Below are 12,184 nucleotides of genomic sequence, written 5' to 3'. Positions count from 1 at the left end.
GCGGCATCGAGCATCACTCACGGTGTGCGGAGATGTGTGTTCGACGATCTTCCAGGATCTGGTTAATTTTGGTCTTCGGTGGAGTTGTCTGTATTCTACCGACGCTCGTGATGTAATTATAAGGAGTATTTGCAGTCCCTTTTCGACATTTTTTTCCAGGGAAGCGATTCTGCCTCTACTGCTCTACATCGATGAATTCTCAGCGGCTATTTCTACAAACTTTTAGATGTAAACAAGTTTCCGTTGAAATAGAGACTCGGATGTGGCAGCGAGAGTTGATCACGACAAGCCATTGATGGATGCAAGTGTAAGAAGACTACGACACTCTTAAAGATTTGAATGTCTTTTTTTTTCTTGTGAAGATGTGTTTGTAAACCATAGTGATGTTTAATATATGACATTAGTCCTTTCGCCACAAGAAATACTCCCTCCGTCCGGGTTTATTAGGCCGCTTTTTCTTTTCGAGTCAAAGTTTAACCATGAATTTAACAAATAAAATATAAATTATATGTCACAAAAACTATACTATAGAAAACCTCTTTCATATACAAATCCAATCATATACTTTTGGTAGCATATACTTTATACATTCCTAGTTAAATACATGGTCAAACTAGAATCCAAAATACAAAGGGGACTAATAAATCCGGATAGTAAAGCTTTGTCAAACGTGATATCTAAAACAGAGGCTCTCAGTGGAGTCGGGACTAGCCGTTGCAAAACAGAACAGAATGTGTAGTACTTCATATTGTATAACTTTAGAACATAATGTGTAGTACTTCATATTGTATAATTTTAGTATTTTATAAATAAATAATTATATATTTTTACATATACTCCCTCCATTCCATGATGTAGTGCTTCCTCTATCCCCGTGCTTCAACTTTGACCGTAAATTTAACTATCAAGACCGATTGCGGCGGGAGCAAAAATTATATCAGTGAATTCGTATTCGAAAGAAGTTTTTTATTGTATAATTTTTTCTACCGCCGCAGTTGGTCTCGTTGATTAAATTTATGGTTAAAGTTGGACCTCGGGAAGCGCTGGTGCACTATATTTTGAAATGGATGGAGTACTTTTAAAACTTTACGGTTTCGGACAAATTTTATATACCAAGTAAAAATAAATGGAGGAGTGCTCCCTCACATTTAACCGACTAACTCGAGCAACTGAGACTTGAACTCGGCCATTTGCGCCGGTTCGAGCAGCGAGACGGATACCTGCACTCCCAGCCCGTCCCTGGCGCGCATCAGCGCCACCTGGCCGTCGCGGTTCATCCTGGTATTCTCCGTCCGCCTCGGCCTGCCCCACCCGAAGTCCGCCAGCTCGTAGGCCCGGAAGCTCGACGCGCCAGACACGTTCATCAGCCGTTCCATGGCGACCGTGAACGCCGGTGCCAGGAAATCGCACCCGGCCATCGGGTCCTCCGTCTTCTTCCGGACCTCCTCCTGCACCGCCCGCGCCGCGGCCGCCAGGGCGTGCTCTCCGTGGAGCTCGCGCGCGGGGAGGCTCGCGATGCATCCGGTGAGGCACGCGCCGAAGTATCCAGCGTCGACCGGAGGGTCGAGGCGGTGGCGTGCATCCGCGAGGAAGCCGACCATCACGTCGTCGTCCGAGGCGAACGGCTTGCACCGGGTGAAGCACGTCCAGGCGAGCGCGACGACCGCGATGAAGGTGGACGGCGGCGCCGCGCCGTCGGCTTCGCCGAGACGCACGATGCGCTCCTTGAGGCGCTGGATGCCCCGCGCGTCCAAGGTGAACGTCCGGCGCGTCAACCGTGCATGGTCCTCTAAGAGCGGCGCAGGATATGCCGCCTGAAACGCGTTCGATTTGTCACGCGCGTCGTGGATGAAACAAATTTGGGCTGAGCAATGAACATACCTTTGGTAGATTTGGCGCGTACTTTCTCAAGAAGCTCCTGGCCAGCTCTTGGCCACCAGGCAGCTTGACGAGCGAGCGGTCGAAGCACGGTGTCGCCGCCCGCGTCTCGCCTCGGCACGCCGTCGCCCACGCCTCGACGAACGTCCACAGCGACCGCCCGTCGGCGACGCCGTGGTGCACCGTCACCCCGACCGCCACGCCTCCCTCGAAGCGCGTGGCCTGCACGGCCAGGACGGGGGTCGGCAGCTCGCCCATGTCCACCTCCGGCGCGAGCCGCTCGAGCACGCGCACGTCGTGCTCCTCGTCGCCGGCGAGGCGGTGGACGTCGGCGTCGGACTCTGCGACGACGAAACCGACGCCGTCCGAGGAGGAGCAGACAATAGCAACGTCGCCCGTGCCTTCGAGGTGCACGAGCTTGCCGGCCAGCGGGGCGAAGCTGCGCAGAGTCGCGGCCAGGGAGGAGCTGAGGGACTGGAGAACGTGGTCGAAGTGCGGTAAGTCTTCGCCCTCGTACAGCAGGACGTGCTGCAGCACCGGGACGACGACCCACTGCGCCTCCATCGCGGTGAGCTTGATCGGCTCTGGTGACACCATGGCGGTTGCCGGCACGTCGACGTAGCTCGCGTGGATTACTCTCACCGGAGACATGGCGCGCCTGAGCAAGCAGTGGCGGCGCCTTCGTGGGTTTTGTGTGGGAATGATAGGATAGGAGCTGACAAGTGAGCAGAGAACGCAAACTAGCACGACGCATGTTCCTAATTGTGGACATGTAATTAATTCTAGATCTATCACTCCAGCCAAAAGAAATAATATCTAGATCTATTATACCCCACCGACTACTACCGTACAACAACCATGACACTTCTGCTACAATGCAAGCGCCTCGCTCTATCTTGAAGAGTCAAATTTCCAGTGTGTAATTTTCTTAAATTTATGGGCCTCGCGCACTAAATCTTGTATCTTGACCGAGTTTAAATTCTGAAATCTTCCATATTATATGGCATGTGTGTATTTTCAGTCATATACTACTATACTAGAATAGAAGAATCATCAATGTATAACGTGTGTCATTCTCCTACTCCTTGTAGTACGAGAAAACGGTGCAACAACGCGCGCCCTCACGTACTCACTCATTCGAGTTCGCTTTACTTTGGGAAGCGTCTTAGCACGACTGCTTGCTCAACTTGAGTACTTACTTGACGTTCGTCTTCCTGCTTTCTCTACGACGGACAACCACCATGGCCGCTGCTGCTGCTGCATATGAGTTTCTGATGAACTCGTATGGATTGTTCCCTTCTCTCTCTTGGCATGTGTCTTTGGTCCGTATGCACGGGTTAGATGTTTCTAGTCCGTCGTATGTTATTTGCCATGTTAGTAATCTTGTGATGATGCTAGGCTGGATTAAGCTTAATCGAAAACCTTCCAATTTTCTAACAATCCAAAAGCCTTATCCATTCAGGCAATTTTCATTAACTGGCTTTGTTGCTGCTATGAAATCAAGCCCATTTAAGGATGCTCACTTCAAGAGATGACAGACCAAAATTACCATTTGGCTCACTGCTACGAATGTGTAATGGGTTTCAGCTAGCACTCTGATGGAGGCACTTACTCCTGAACAGGACAAAGCTTTCTTGGATGCCACTATAATCTTTGTGGATGTCATCATTAGTGTGTTGGGTGATAGGCTGATTGATGCATATTTGGATATGTGAAATGCCAAAGGACTGTGAGATGCACTTCAATCCAAGTTTGGCACCACCTATGCTGTTTTTTTGGAAATGGAGGAGGACCCCTGGCCTCTGCATCTGGACAATGCATGCAGCCACTTTATTAATTATTCACACAAGACCTTACAAAGTCATACAACAGTATGCCTGAAGCCATCGTCTAGGCAACAAAAGTGTCGCTACTCCTATTCAAGAGATGAAGGATGCTGATAGTCTGGGTCTAGTACCAAACAAACCTCGTAGCCAAACCTAACATCTAAGACCTGAGGTCCCATCCAGAACGTCTGCCGGGTATGGGTCACCTACTAGTCCGGCGCACTCCTCAACCAGAACGCCTGCCGGGTCTGAGGCCGCCGCAACCACCTGCCACCAATCCATCTTCAGAGCTGTAGTGCTGCATGTATGTTGCCTGGTCTAGCTGCCGTCGACGCCACCACGACGCCAGACCGCGTCACCCTCCTGCGCGAGTCCATCTCCGCGCATCGGACACAGAGTCACCACGGCGCCATGCCGCTGAGACCCGCCGCCATCAATGAGTGAGATGTCGCACCGCTCCACCAAAGAATCCGTCCTCTGGTCCTGCATCCAGCTGCTTCTCAAAAAACGATGCCCCCATGAGGGGAAACGACGCCCCAAAAGCACCGCCATCGTCCGATCCGGAAACTCTGGATCAAGGTTTTCACCCAGAGCAGCGCAAGCAAGTCGACAGAAGCTGCAGAGGCGATGTCTTCAACAAGATAACGACGCAAAAACACCGTCATCGCCCGCCATGACCCGAGTCATAGCACGGTTTTCACCGGCAGCCCCGTTTCCCCACTGTACGCCGGGAGTGGATGCGAGAATCCACAACCATCTAGCCGACCACCTCCGGCAAAGAAGATGGCCACCACCTCCACGCCAAGGGCCGGAGCCCCCGACGTCCTCGTGTCGCGTGCCTAGTCCAGAGGCCGCTTGCCGCGCCGGAACAAAGGATGCACACGACGGCTCGAGGAACTACCATCCAGATCCAAATGGGATCCAGATCGGACACCCTAGCCGCCGACGTGATCTCTTCATTGCCGCCACTAGCACGACAACCCTGGTCGCCACCGGCCTGCTGTTGGGGAACGTAGTAATTTCAAAAATTTCCTACGCACACGCAGGATCATGGTGATGCATAGCAACGAGAGGGGAGAGTGTTGTCTACATACCCTTGTAGACCATTCGCGGAAGCGTTATATCAACGCGGTTGATGTAGTTGTACGTCTTCACGATCCTACCGATCAAGTACCGAATGCATGGCACCTCCGAGGTCTGCACACGTTCAACTCGATGACGTCCCTCGAACTCCGATCCAGCCGAGCTTTGAGGGAGAGTTCCATCAGCACGACGACGTGGTGACGATGATGATGTTCTACCGACGCAGGGCTTCACCTAAGCACCGCTACGATATGACCGAGGCGGATTATGATGGAGGGGGGCACCGCACACGGCTAAGAGATCCAAAGGATCAATTGTTGTGTCTATGGGGTGCCCCTGGCCACGTATATAAAGGAGTGGAGGAGGGGAGGGGCCGGCCCTCTCGATAGCGCGCCCTAGGGGAGTCCTACTCCCACCGGGAGTAGGATTCCCCCTTTCCTAGTAGAACTAGGAGCCCTTCCAAGTAGTAGGAGTGGGAGGGAAGGAAAGGGAAGGGAAAAGGAGAAGGAAGGAAGGGGGCGCCCCCCCTCCCTAATCCAATTTGCATCAGCCCATGGGGAGGGGTGCGGCCACCCTTTGAGGACTTTCCCTCCTTTCCCGTATGGCCCATTAAGGCCCAATACGAATTCCCATAACTCCCGGTACTCCCGAAAATACCCGAATCACTCGGAACCTTTCCGATGTCCGAATATAGTCATCCAATATATCAATTTTTACGTCTCCACCATTTTGAGACTCCTCGTCATGTCCCCGATCACATCCGGGGCTCTGAACTCCTTCGGTACATCAAAACACATAAACTCATAATATAACCGTCATCGAACTTTAAGCGTGCGGACCCTACGGGTTCGAGAACTATGTAGACATGACCGAGACACGTCTCCGGTCAATAACCAATAGCGAAACCTGGATGCTCATATTGCCTCCTACATATTCTACGAAGATCTTTATCGGTCAAACCGCATAACAACATACGTTGTTCCCTTTGTCATCGGTATGTTACTTGCCCGAGATTCGATCATCGGTATCTCAATACCTAGTTCAATCTCGTTACCGGCAAGTCTCTTTACTCGTTCCGTAACACATCATTCTGCAACTAACTTATTAGTTGCAATGCTTGCAAGGCTTATAGTGATGTGCATTACCGAGTGGGCCCAGAGATACCTCTCCGACAATCGGAGTGACAAATCCTAATCTCGAAATACGCCAACCCAGCAAGTACCTCTGGAGACACCTGTAGAGCATCTTTATAATCACCCAGTTACTTTGTGACGTTTGGTAGCACACAAAGTGTTCCTCCGATAAACGGGAGTTGCGTAATCTCATAGTCACAGAAACATGTATAAGTCATGAAGAAAGCAATAGCAACAAACTAAACGATCAAGTGCTAAACTAACGGAATGGGTCAAGTCAATCACATCATTCTCCTAATGATGTGATCCCGTTAATCAAATGACAACTCATGTCTATGGTTAGGAAACATAACCATCTTTAATCAACGAGCTAGTCAAGTAGAGGCATACTAGTGACACTCTGTTTGTCTATGTATTCACACATGTATTATGTTTCCGGTTAATATAATTCTAGCATGAATACTAAACATTTATCATGATATAAGGAAATAAATAATAACTTTATTATTGCCTCTAGGAAATATTTCCTTCAGTCTCCCACTTGCACTAGAGTCAATAATCTAGTTCACATTGCCATGTGATTTAATACCAATAGTTCACATCACCATGTGATTAACACCCATAGTTCACATCGACATGTGAACAACACCCAAAGGGTTTACTAGAGTCAATAATCTAGTTCACATTGCTATGTGATTAACACCCAAAGGGTACTAAGGTGTGATCATGTTTTGCTTGTGAGAGAGTTTAGTCAACGGGTCTACCACATTCAGATCCGTAAGTATTTTGCAAATTTCTATGTCAACAATGCTCTGCACGGAGCTACTCTAGCTAATTGCTCCCACTTTCAATATGTATCCAGATTGATATTTAGAGTCATCTGGATCAGTGTCAAAATTTGCATCGATGTAACCCTTTACGATGAACCTTTTTGTCACCTCCATAATCGAGAAACATATCCTTATTCCACTAAGGATAATTTTGACCGCTGTCCAGTGATCTACTCATAGATCACTATTGTACTCCCTTGCCAAAAACAGTGTAGGGTATACAATAGATCTGGTACACGGCATGGCATATTTTATAGAACCTATGGCCAAGACATAGGGAATGAGTTTCATTCTCTTTCTATCTTCTGCCGTGGTCGGACTTTGAGTCTTACTCGGTTTCACACCTTGTAACACAGGCAAGAACTCTTTCTTTGACTGTTCCATTTTGAACTACTTCAAAATCTTGTCAAGGTATGTACTCATTGAAAAAATTATCAAGCGTCTTGATCTATCTCTATAGATCTTGATGCTCAATATGTAAGCAGCTTCATCGAGGTCTTTCTTTGAAGAACTCCTTTCAAACACTCCTTTATGCTTTGCAGAATAATTCTACATTATCTCCGATCAACAGTATGTTATTCACATATACTTATCAGAAATGATGTAGTGCTCCCACTCACTTTCTTGTAAATACAGGCTTCACCGCAAGTCTGTATAAAACTATATGCTTTGATCAACTTATCAAAGCATATATTCCAACTCCGAGATGCTTGCACCAGTCCATAGATGGATCGCTGGAGCTTGCATATTTTGTTAGCACCTTTAGGATTGACAAAACATTCTGGTTGCATTATATACAACTCTTATTTAATAAATCCATTAAGGAATGCAGTTTTGTTTATCCATTTGCCAGATTTCATAAAATGTGGCAATTAGTAACATGATTCGGACAGACTTAAGCATAGATACGAGTGAGAAACTCTTATCGTAGTCAACACCGTGAACTTGTCGAAAATCTTTTGCGACAATTCTAGCTTTGTAGATAGTAACACTACTATCAACGTCCGTCTTCCTCTTGAAGATCCATTTAATCTCAATGGCTCGCCGATCTTTGGGCAAGTCAATCAAAGTCCATACTTTATTCTCATACATGGATTTCATCTTAGATTTCATGGCCTCAAGCCATTTCGCGGAATCTGGGCTCATCATCGCTTCCTCATAGTTCGTAGGCTCGTCATGGTCAAGTAACATGACCTCCAGAACAGGATTATCGTACCACTCTGGTGCGGATCTCACTCTGGTTTACCTACGAGGTTCGGTAGTAACTTGATCTGAAGTTACATGATCATCATCATTAGCTTCCTCACTAATTGGTGTAGTAGTCACAGGAACAGATTTCTGTGATGAACTACTTTCCAATAATGGAGCAGATATAGTTACCTCATCAAGTTCTACTTTCCTCCCACTCACTTCTTTCGAGAGAAACTCTTTCTCTAGAAAGGATCCATTCAAAGCAATGGATATCTTTCCTTCGGAACTGTGATAGAAGTGTATCCAACATTTTCTTTTGGGTATCCTATGAAGACGCACTTCTCCGATTTGGGTTTGAGCTTATCAGATTGAAACTTTTTCACATAAGCATTGCAACCTCAAACTTTAAGAAACGACAGCTTAGGTTTCTTGCCAAACCATAGTTCTTACGGTGTCGTCTCAATGGATTTAGATGGTGCCCAATTTAACGTGAATGCAGCTGTCTCTAATGCATAACCCCAAAACAATAGTGGTAGATCGGTAAGAGACATCACAGATCGCATCATGTCTAATAAAGTACGGTTATGACGTTCGGACACACCATTACACTGTGGTGTTCCAAGTGGCGTGAGTAGTGAAACTATTTCACATTGTTTTTAACTGAAGGCCAAACTCGTAACTCAAATATTTTACTTCTGCGATCATATCGTAGAAACTTTTATTTTTGTTATGATGATTCTCCACTTCACTCTGAAATTCTTTGAACTTTTCAAATATTTCAGACTTGTGTTTCATCAAGTAGATATACTCATATCTGCTCAAATCATCTGTGAAGATCAGAAAATAATCATACCTGCCGCGAGCCTCAATATTCATCAGACCACATACATCAGTATGTATGATTTCCAACAAATTTGTTGCTCGCTCCATTGTTCCGGAGAACAAAGTCTTAGTCATCTTGCCCATGAGGCATGGTTCGCAAGCATCAACTGATTCATAATCAAGTGATTCCAAAAGCCCATCAGCATGGATTTTCTTCATGCGCTTTACACCAATATGACCTAAACGGCAGTGCCACAAATAAGTTGCACTATCATTATTAACTTTGCATCTTTTGGTTTCAATATTATGAATATGTGTGTCACTACGATCGAGATCCAACGAACCATTTTCATTGGGTGTGTAACCATATAAGGTTTTATTCATGTAAATATAACAACAATTTATTCTCTTACTTAAATGAATAATTGTATTGCAATAAACACGATCAAATTATATTCATGCTCAACGCAAACACCAAATAACACTTATTTAGATTCAACACTAATCCCAAAAGTATAGGGAGTGTGCGATGATGATCATATCAATCTTGGAACCACTTCCAACACACATCGTCACTTCACCCTTAACTAGTCTATGTTCATTCTGCAACTCCCGTTTTGAGTTACTACTCTTAGCAACTGAACCAGTATCAAATACCGAGGGGTTGCTACGAACACTAGTAAAATACACATCAATAATCTGTATATCAAATATACCTTTGTTCACTTTGCCATCCTTCTTATCCGCCAAATACTTGGGGCAGTTCCGCTTCCAGTGACCAGTCATTTTGCAGTAGAAGCACTTAGTCTCAGGCTTAGGACCAGACTTGGGCTTCTTCACTTGAGCAGCAACTTGCTTGGTGTTCTTCTTAAAGTTCCCCTTCTTCCCTTTGCCCTTTTCTTGAAACTAGTGGTCTTGTCTACCATCAACACTTGATATTTTTCTTAATTTCTACCTTCGTCGATTTCAGCATTACGAAGAGCTTGGCAATCGTTTCCGTTATTCCTTGCATATCATAGTTCATCACGAAGTTCTACTAACTTGGTGATGACGATTAGAGAATTCTGTCAATCACTATTTTATCTGGAAGATTAACTCCCACTTGATTCAAGCGATTGTAGTACCCAGACAATATGAGCACATGCTCACTGCTTGAGCTATTCTCCTCCATCTTTTAGCTATAGAACTTGTTGTAGACTTCATATCTCTCAACTCGGGTATTTGCTTGAAATATTAACTTCAACTCCTGGAACATATCATATGGTCCATGACGTTCAAAACGTCTTTGATGTCCCGATTCTAAGCCGTTTAAGCATGGTGCACTAAACTATCAAGTAGTCATCATATTGAGCTAGCCAAATGTTCATAACATCTGCATCTGCTCCTGCAATAGGTTTGTCACCTAGCGGTGCATCAAAGACATAATTCTTCTGTGCAGCAATGAGGATAAACCTCAGATCACGGATCCAATCCGCATCATTGCTACTAACATCTTTGAACTTAGTTTTCTCTAGGAACATATCAAAAATAAAACAGGGGAGCTAAACGCGAGCTATTGATCTAGAACATAGATATACTAATACTACCAGGACTAAGTTCATGATAAATTAAAGTTCAATTAATCATATTACTTAAGAACTCCCACTTAGATAGACATCCCTGTGATCCTCTAAGTGATCACGTGATCCAAATCAACTAAACCATGTCCGATCATCACGTGAGATGGAGTAGTTTCAATGGTGAACATCACTATGTTGATCATATCTACTATATGATTCACGCTCGACCTTTCGGTCTCCGTGTTCCGAGGCCATATCTGTTATATGCTAGGCTCTTCAAGTTTAACCTGAGTATTCCGCGTGTGCAACTGTCTTGCACCCGTTGTATTTGAACATAGATCCTATCACACCCGATCATCACGTGGTGTCTCAGCACGAAGAACTTTCGCAACGGTGCATACTCAGGGAGAACACGTGTACCTTGATAATTAGTGAGAGATCATCTTATAAAGCTACCGTCGAACTAAGCAAAATAAGATGTATAAAAGATAAACATCACATGCAATCAAAATATGTGACATGATATGGCCATCATCATCTTGTGCCTTTGATCTTCATCTCCAAAGTATCGTCATGATTTCCATCGTCACCGGCATGACACCATGATCTCCATCATCTTGATCTATATCAATGTGTCGTCACATGGTCGTCTCGCCAACTACTGCTCTTGCAACTATTGCTATCGCATAGCGATAAAGTAAAGCAATTATTTGGCGCTTGCATCTTATGCAATAAAGAGACAACCATAAGGCTTCTGCCAGTTGCCGATAACTTCAACAAAACACGATCATCTTATACAACAACTTATATCTCATCACGTCTTGACCATATCACATCACAACATGCCCTGCAAAAACAAGTTAGACGTCCTCTACTTTGTTGTTGCAAGTTTTACGTGGCTGCTACGGGCTGAGCAAGAACCGTTCTTACCTACGCATCAAAACCACAACGATAGTTTGTCAAGTTAGTGTTGTTTTAACCTTCTCAAGGACCGGGCGTAGCCACACTCAGTTATACTAAAATTGGAGAAACTGACACCCGCTAGTCACCTGTGTGCATAGCACGGTGGTAAAACCAGTCTCGCGTAAGCGTATGCGTAATGTCGGTCCGGGCCGCTTCATCCAACAATACCGCCGAACCAAAGTGTGACATGCTAGTAAGCAGTATGACTTATATCGCCCACAACTCACTTGTGTTCTACTCGTGCATATTACATCAAAGCATAAAACCTGGCTCGGATGCCACTGTTGGGGAACGTAGTAATTTCAAAATTTTCCTACGCACACGCAGGATCATGGTGATGCATAGCAACGAGAGGGGAGAATGTTGTCTACATACCCTTGTAGACTGTTCGCGGAAGCGTTATATCAACGCGGTTGATGTAGTCGTACGTCTTCACGATCCGACCGATCAAGTACCGAACGCACGGCACCTTCGAGTTCTGCACACGTTCAACTCGATGACGTCCCTCGAACTCCGATCCAGCCGAGCTTTGAGGGAGAGTTCCATCAGCACGACGGCGTGGTGACGATGATGATGTTCTACCGATGCAGGGCTTCGCCTAAGCACCGCTATGATATGACCGAGATGGATTATGATGGAGGGGGGCACTGCACACGGCTAAGAGATCCAAAGGATCAATTGTTGTGTCTATGGGGTGCCCCCTGGCCACGTATATAAAGGAGTGGAGGAGGGAAGGGGCCGGCCCTCTCTATGGCGCGCCCTAGGGGAGTCCTACTCCCACCGGGAGTAGGATTCCCCCTTTCCTAGTAGAACTAGGAGCCCTTCCAAGTAGTAGGAGTAGGAGGGAAGGAAAGGGAAGGGAAAAGGAAAAGGAAGGAAGGGGGCGCCCCCCCCTCCCT

The 12,184-nt window shown here is 46.0% G+C and overlaps 1 protein-coding gene across 1 annotated transcript; it reads right to left on the bottom strand.

The window, feature by feature from the left end:
• Positions 1-544: 544 nt before the first annotated feature.
• LOC119356910 (phenolic glucoside malonyltransferase 1-like) lies at positions 545-2,624 on the bottom strand. Its single transcript, XM_037623900.1, has 2 exons — positions 1,882-2,624; positions 545-1,814 (listed from the first exon to the last, which is right to left on the bottom strand). The coding sequence occupies exons 1-2, from the start codon at positions 2,527-2,529 to the stop codon at positions 1,149-1,151; spliced, it is 1,314 nt and encodes a 437-aa protein (XP_037479797.1). The 5' UTR covers positions 2,530-2,624; the 3' UTR covers positions 545-1,148.
• Positions 2,625-12,184: the final 9,560 nt, after the last annotated feature.

The sequence above is a fragment of the Triticum dicoccoides genome, chromosome 2A (genome assembly GCF_002162155.2).
Source record: "Triticum dicoccoides isolate Atlit2015 ecotype Zavitan chromosome 2A, WEW_v2.0, whole genome shotgun sequence".
In the NCBI taxonomy this organism is placed as follows: Eukaryota; Viridiplantae; Streptophyta; class Magnoliopsida; order Poales; family Poaceae; genus Triticum; species Triticum dicoccoides.
This window is presented reverse-complemented; position numbering and strand designations above follow the sequence as displayed.

What these genes read in the sequence shown, in the direction of transcription:
- LOC119356910 (XM_037623900.1), bottom strand. Translation starts at nt 2,529, where the DNA reads ATGTCTCCGGTGAGAGTAATCCACGCGAGCTACGTCGACGTGCCGGCA. An exon ending in ACGCGCCAAATCTACCAAAG is followed by an intron (nt 1,815 to 1,881) that starts GTATGTTCATTG and finishes AACGCGTTTCAG; the next exon opens with GCGGCATATCCTGCGCCGCT.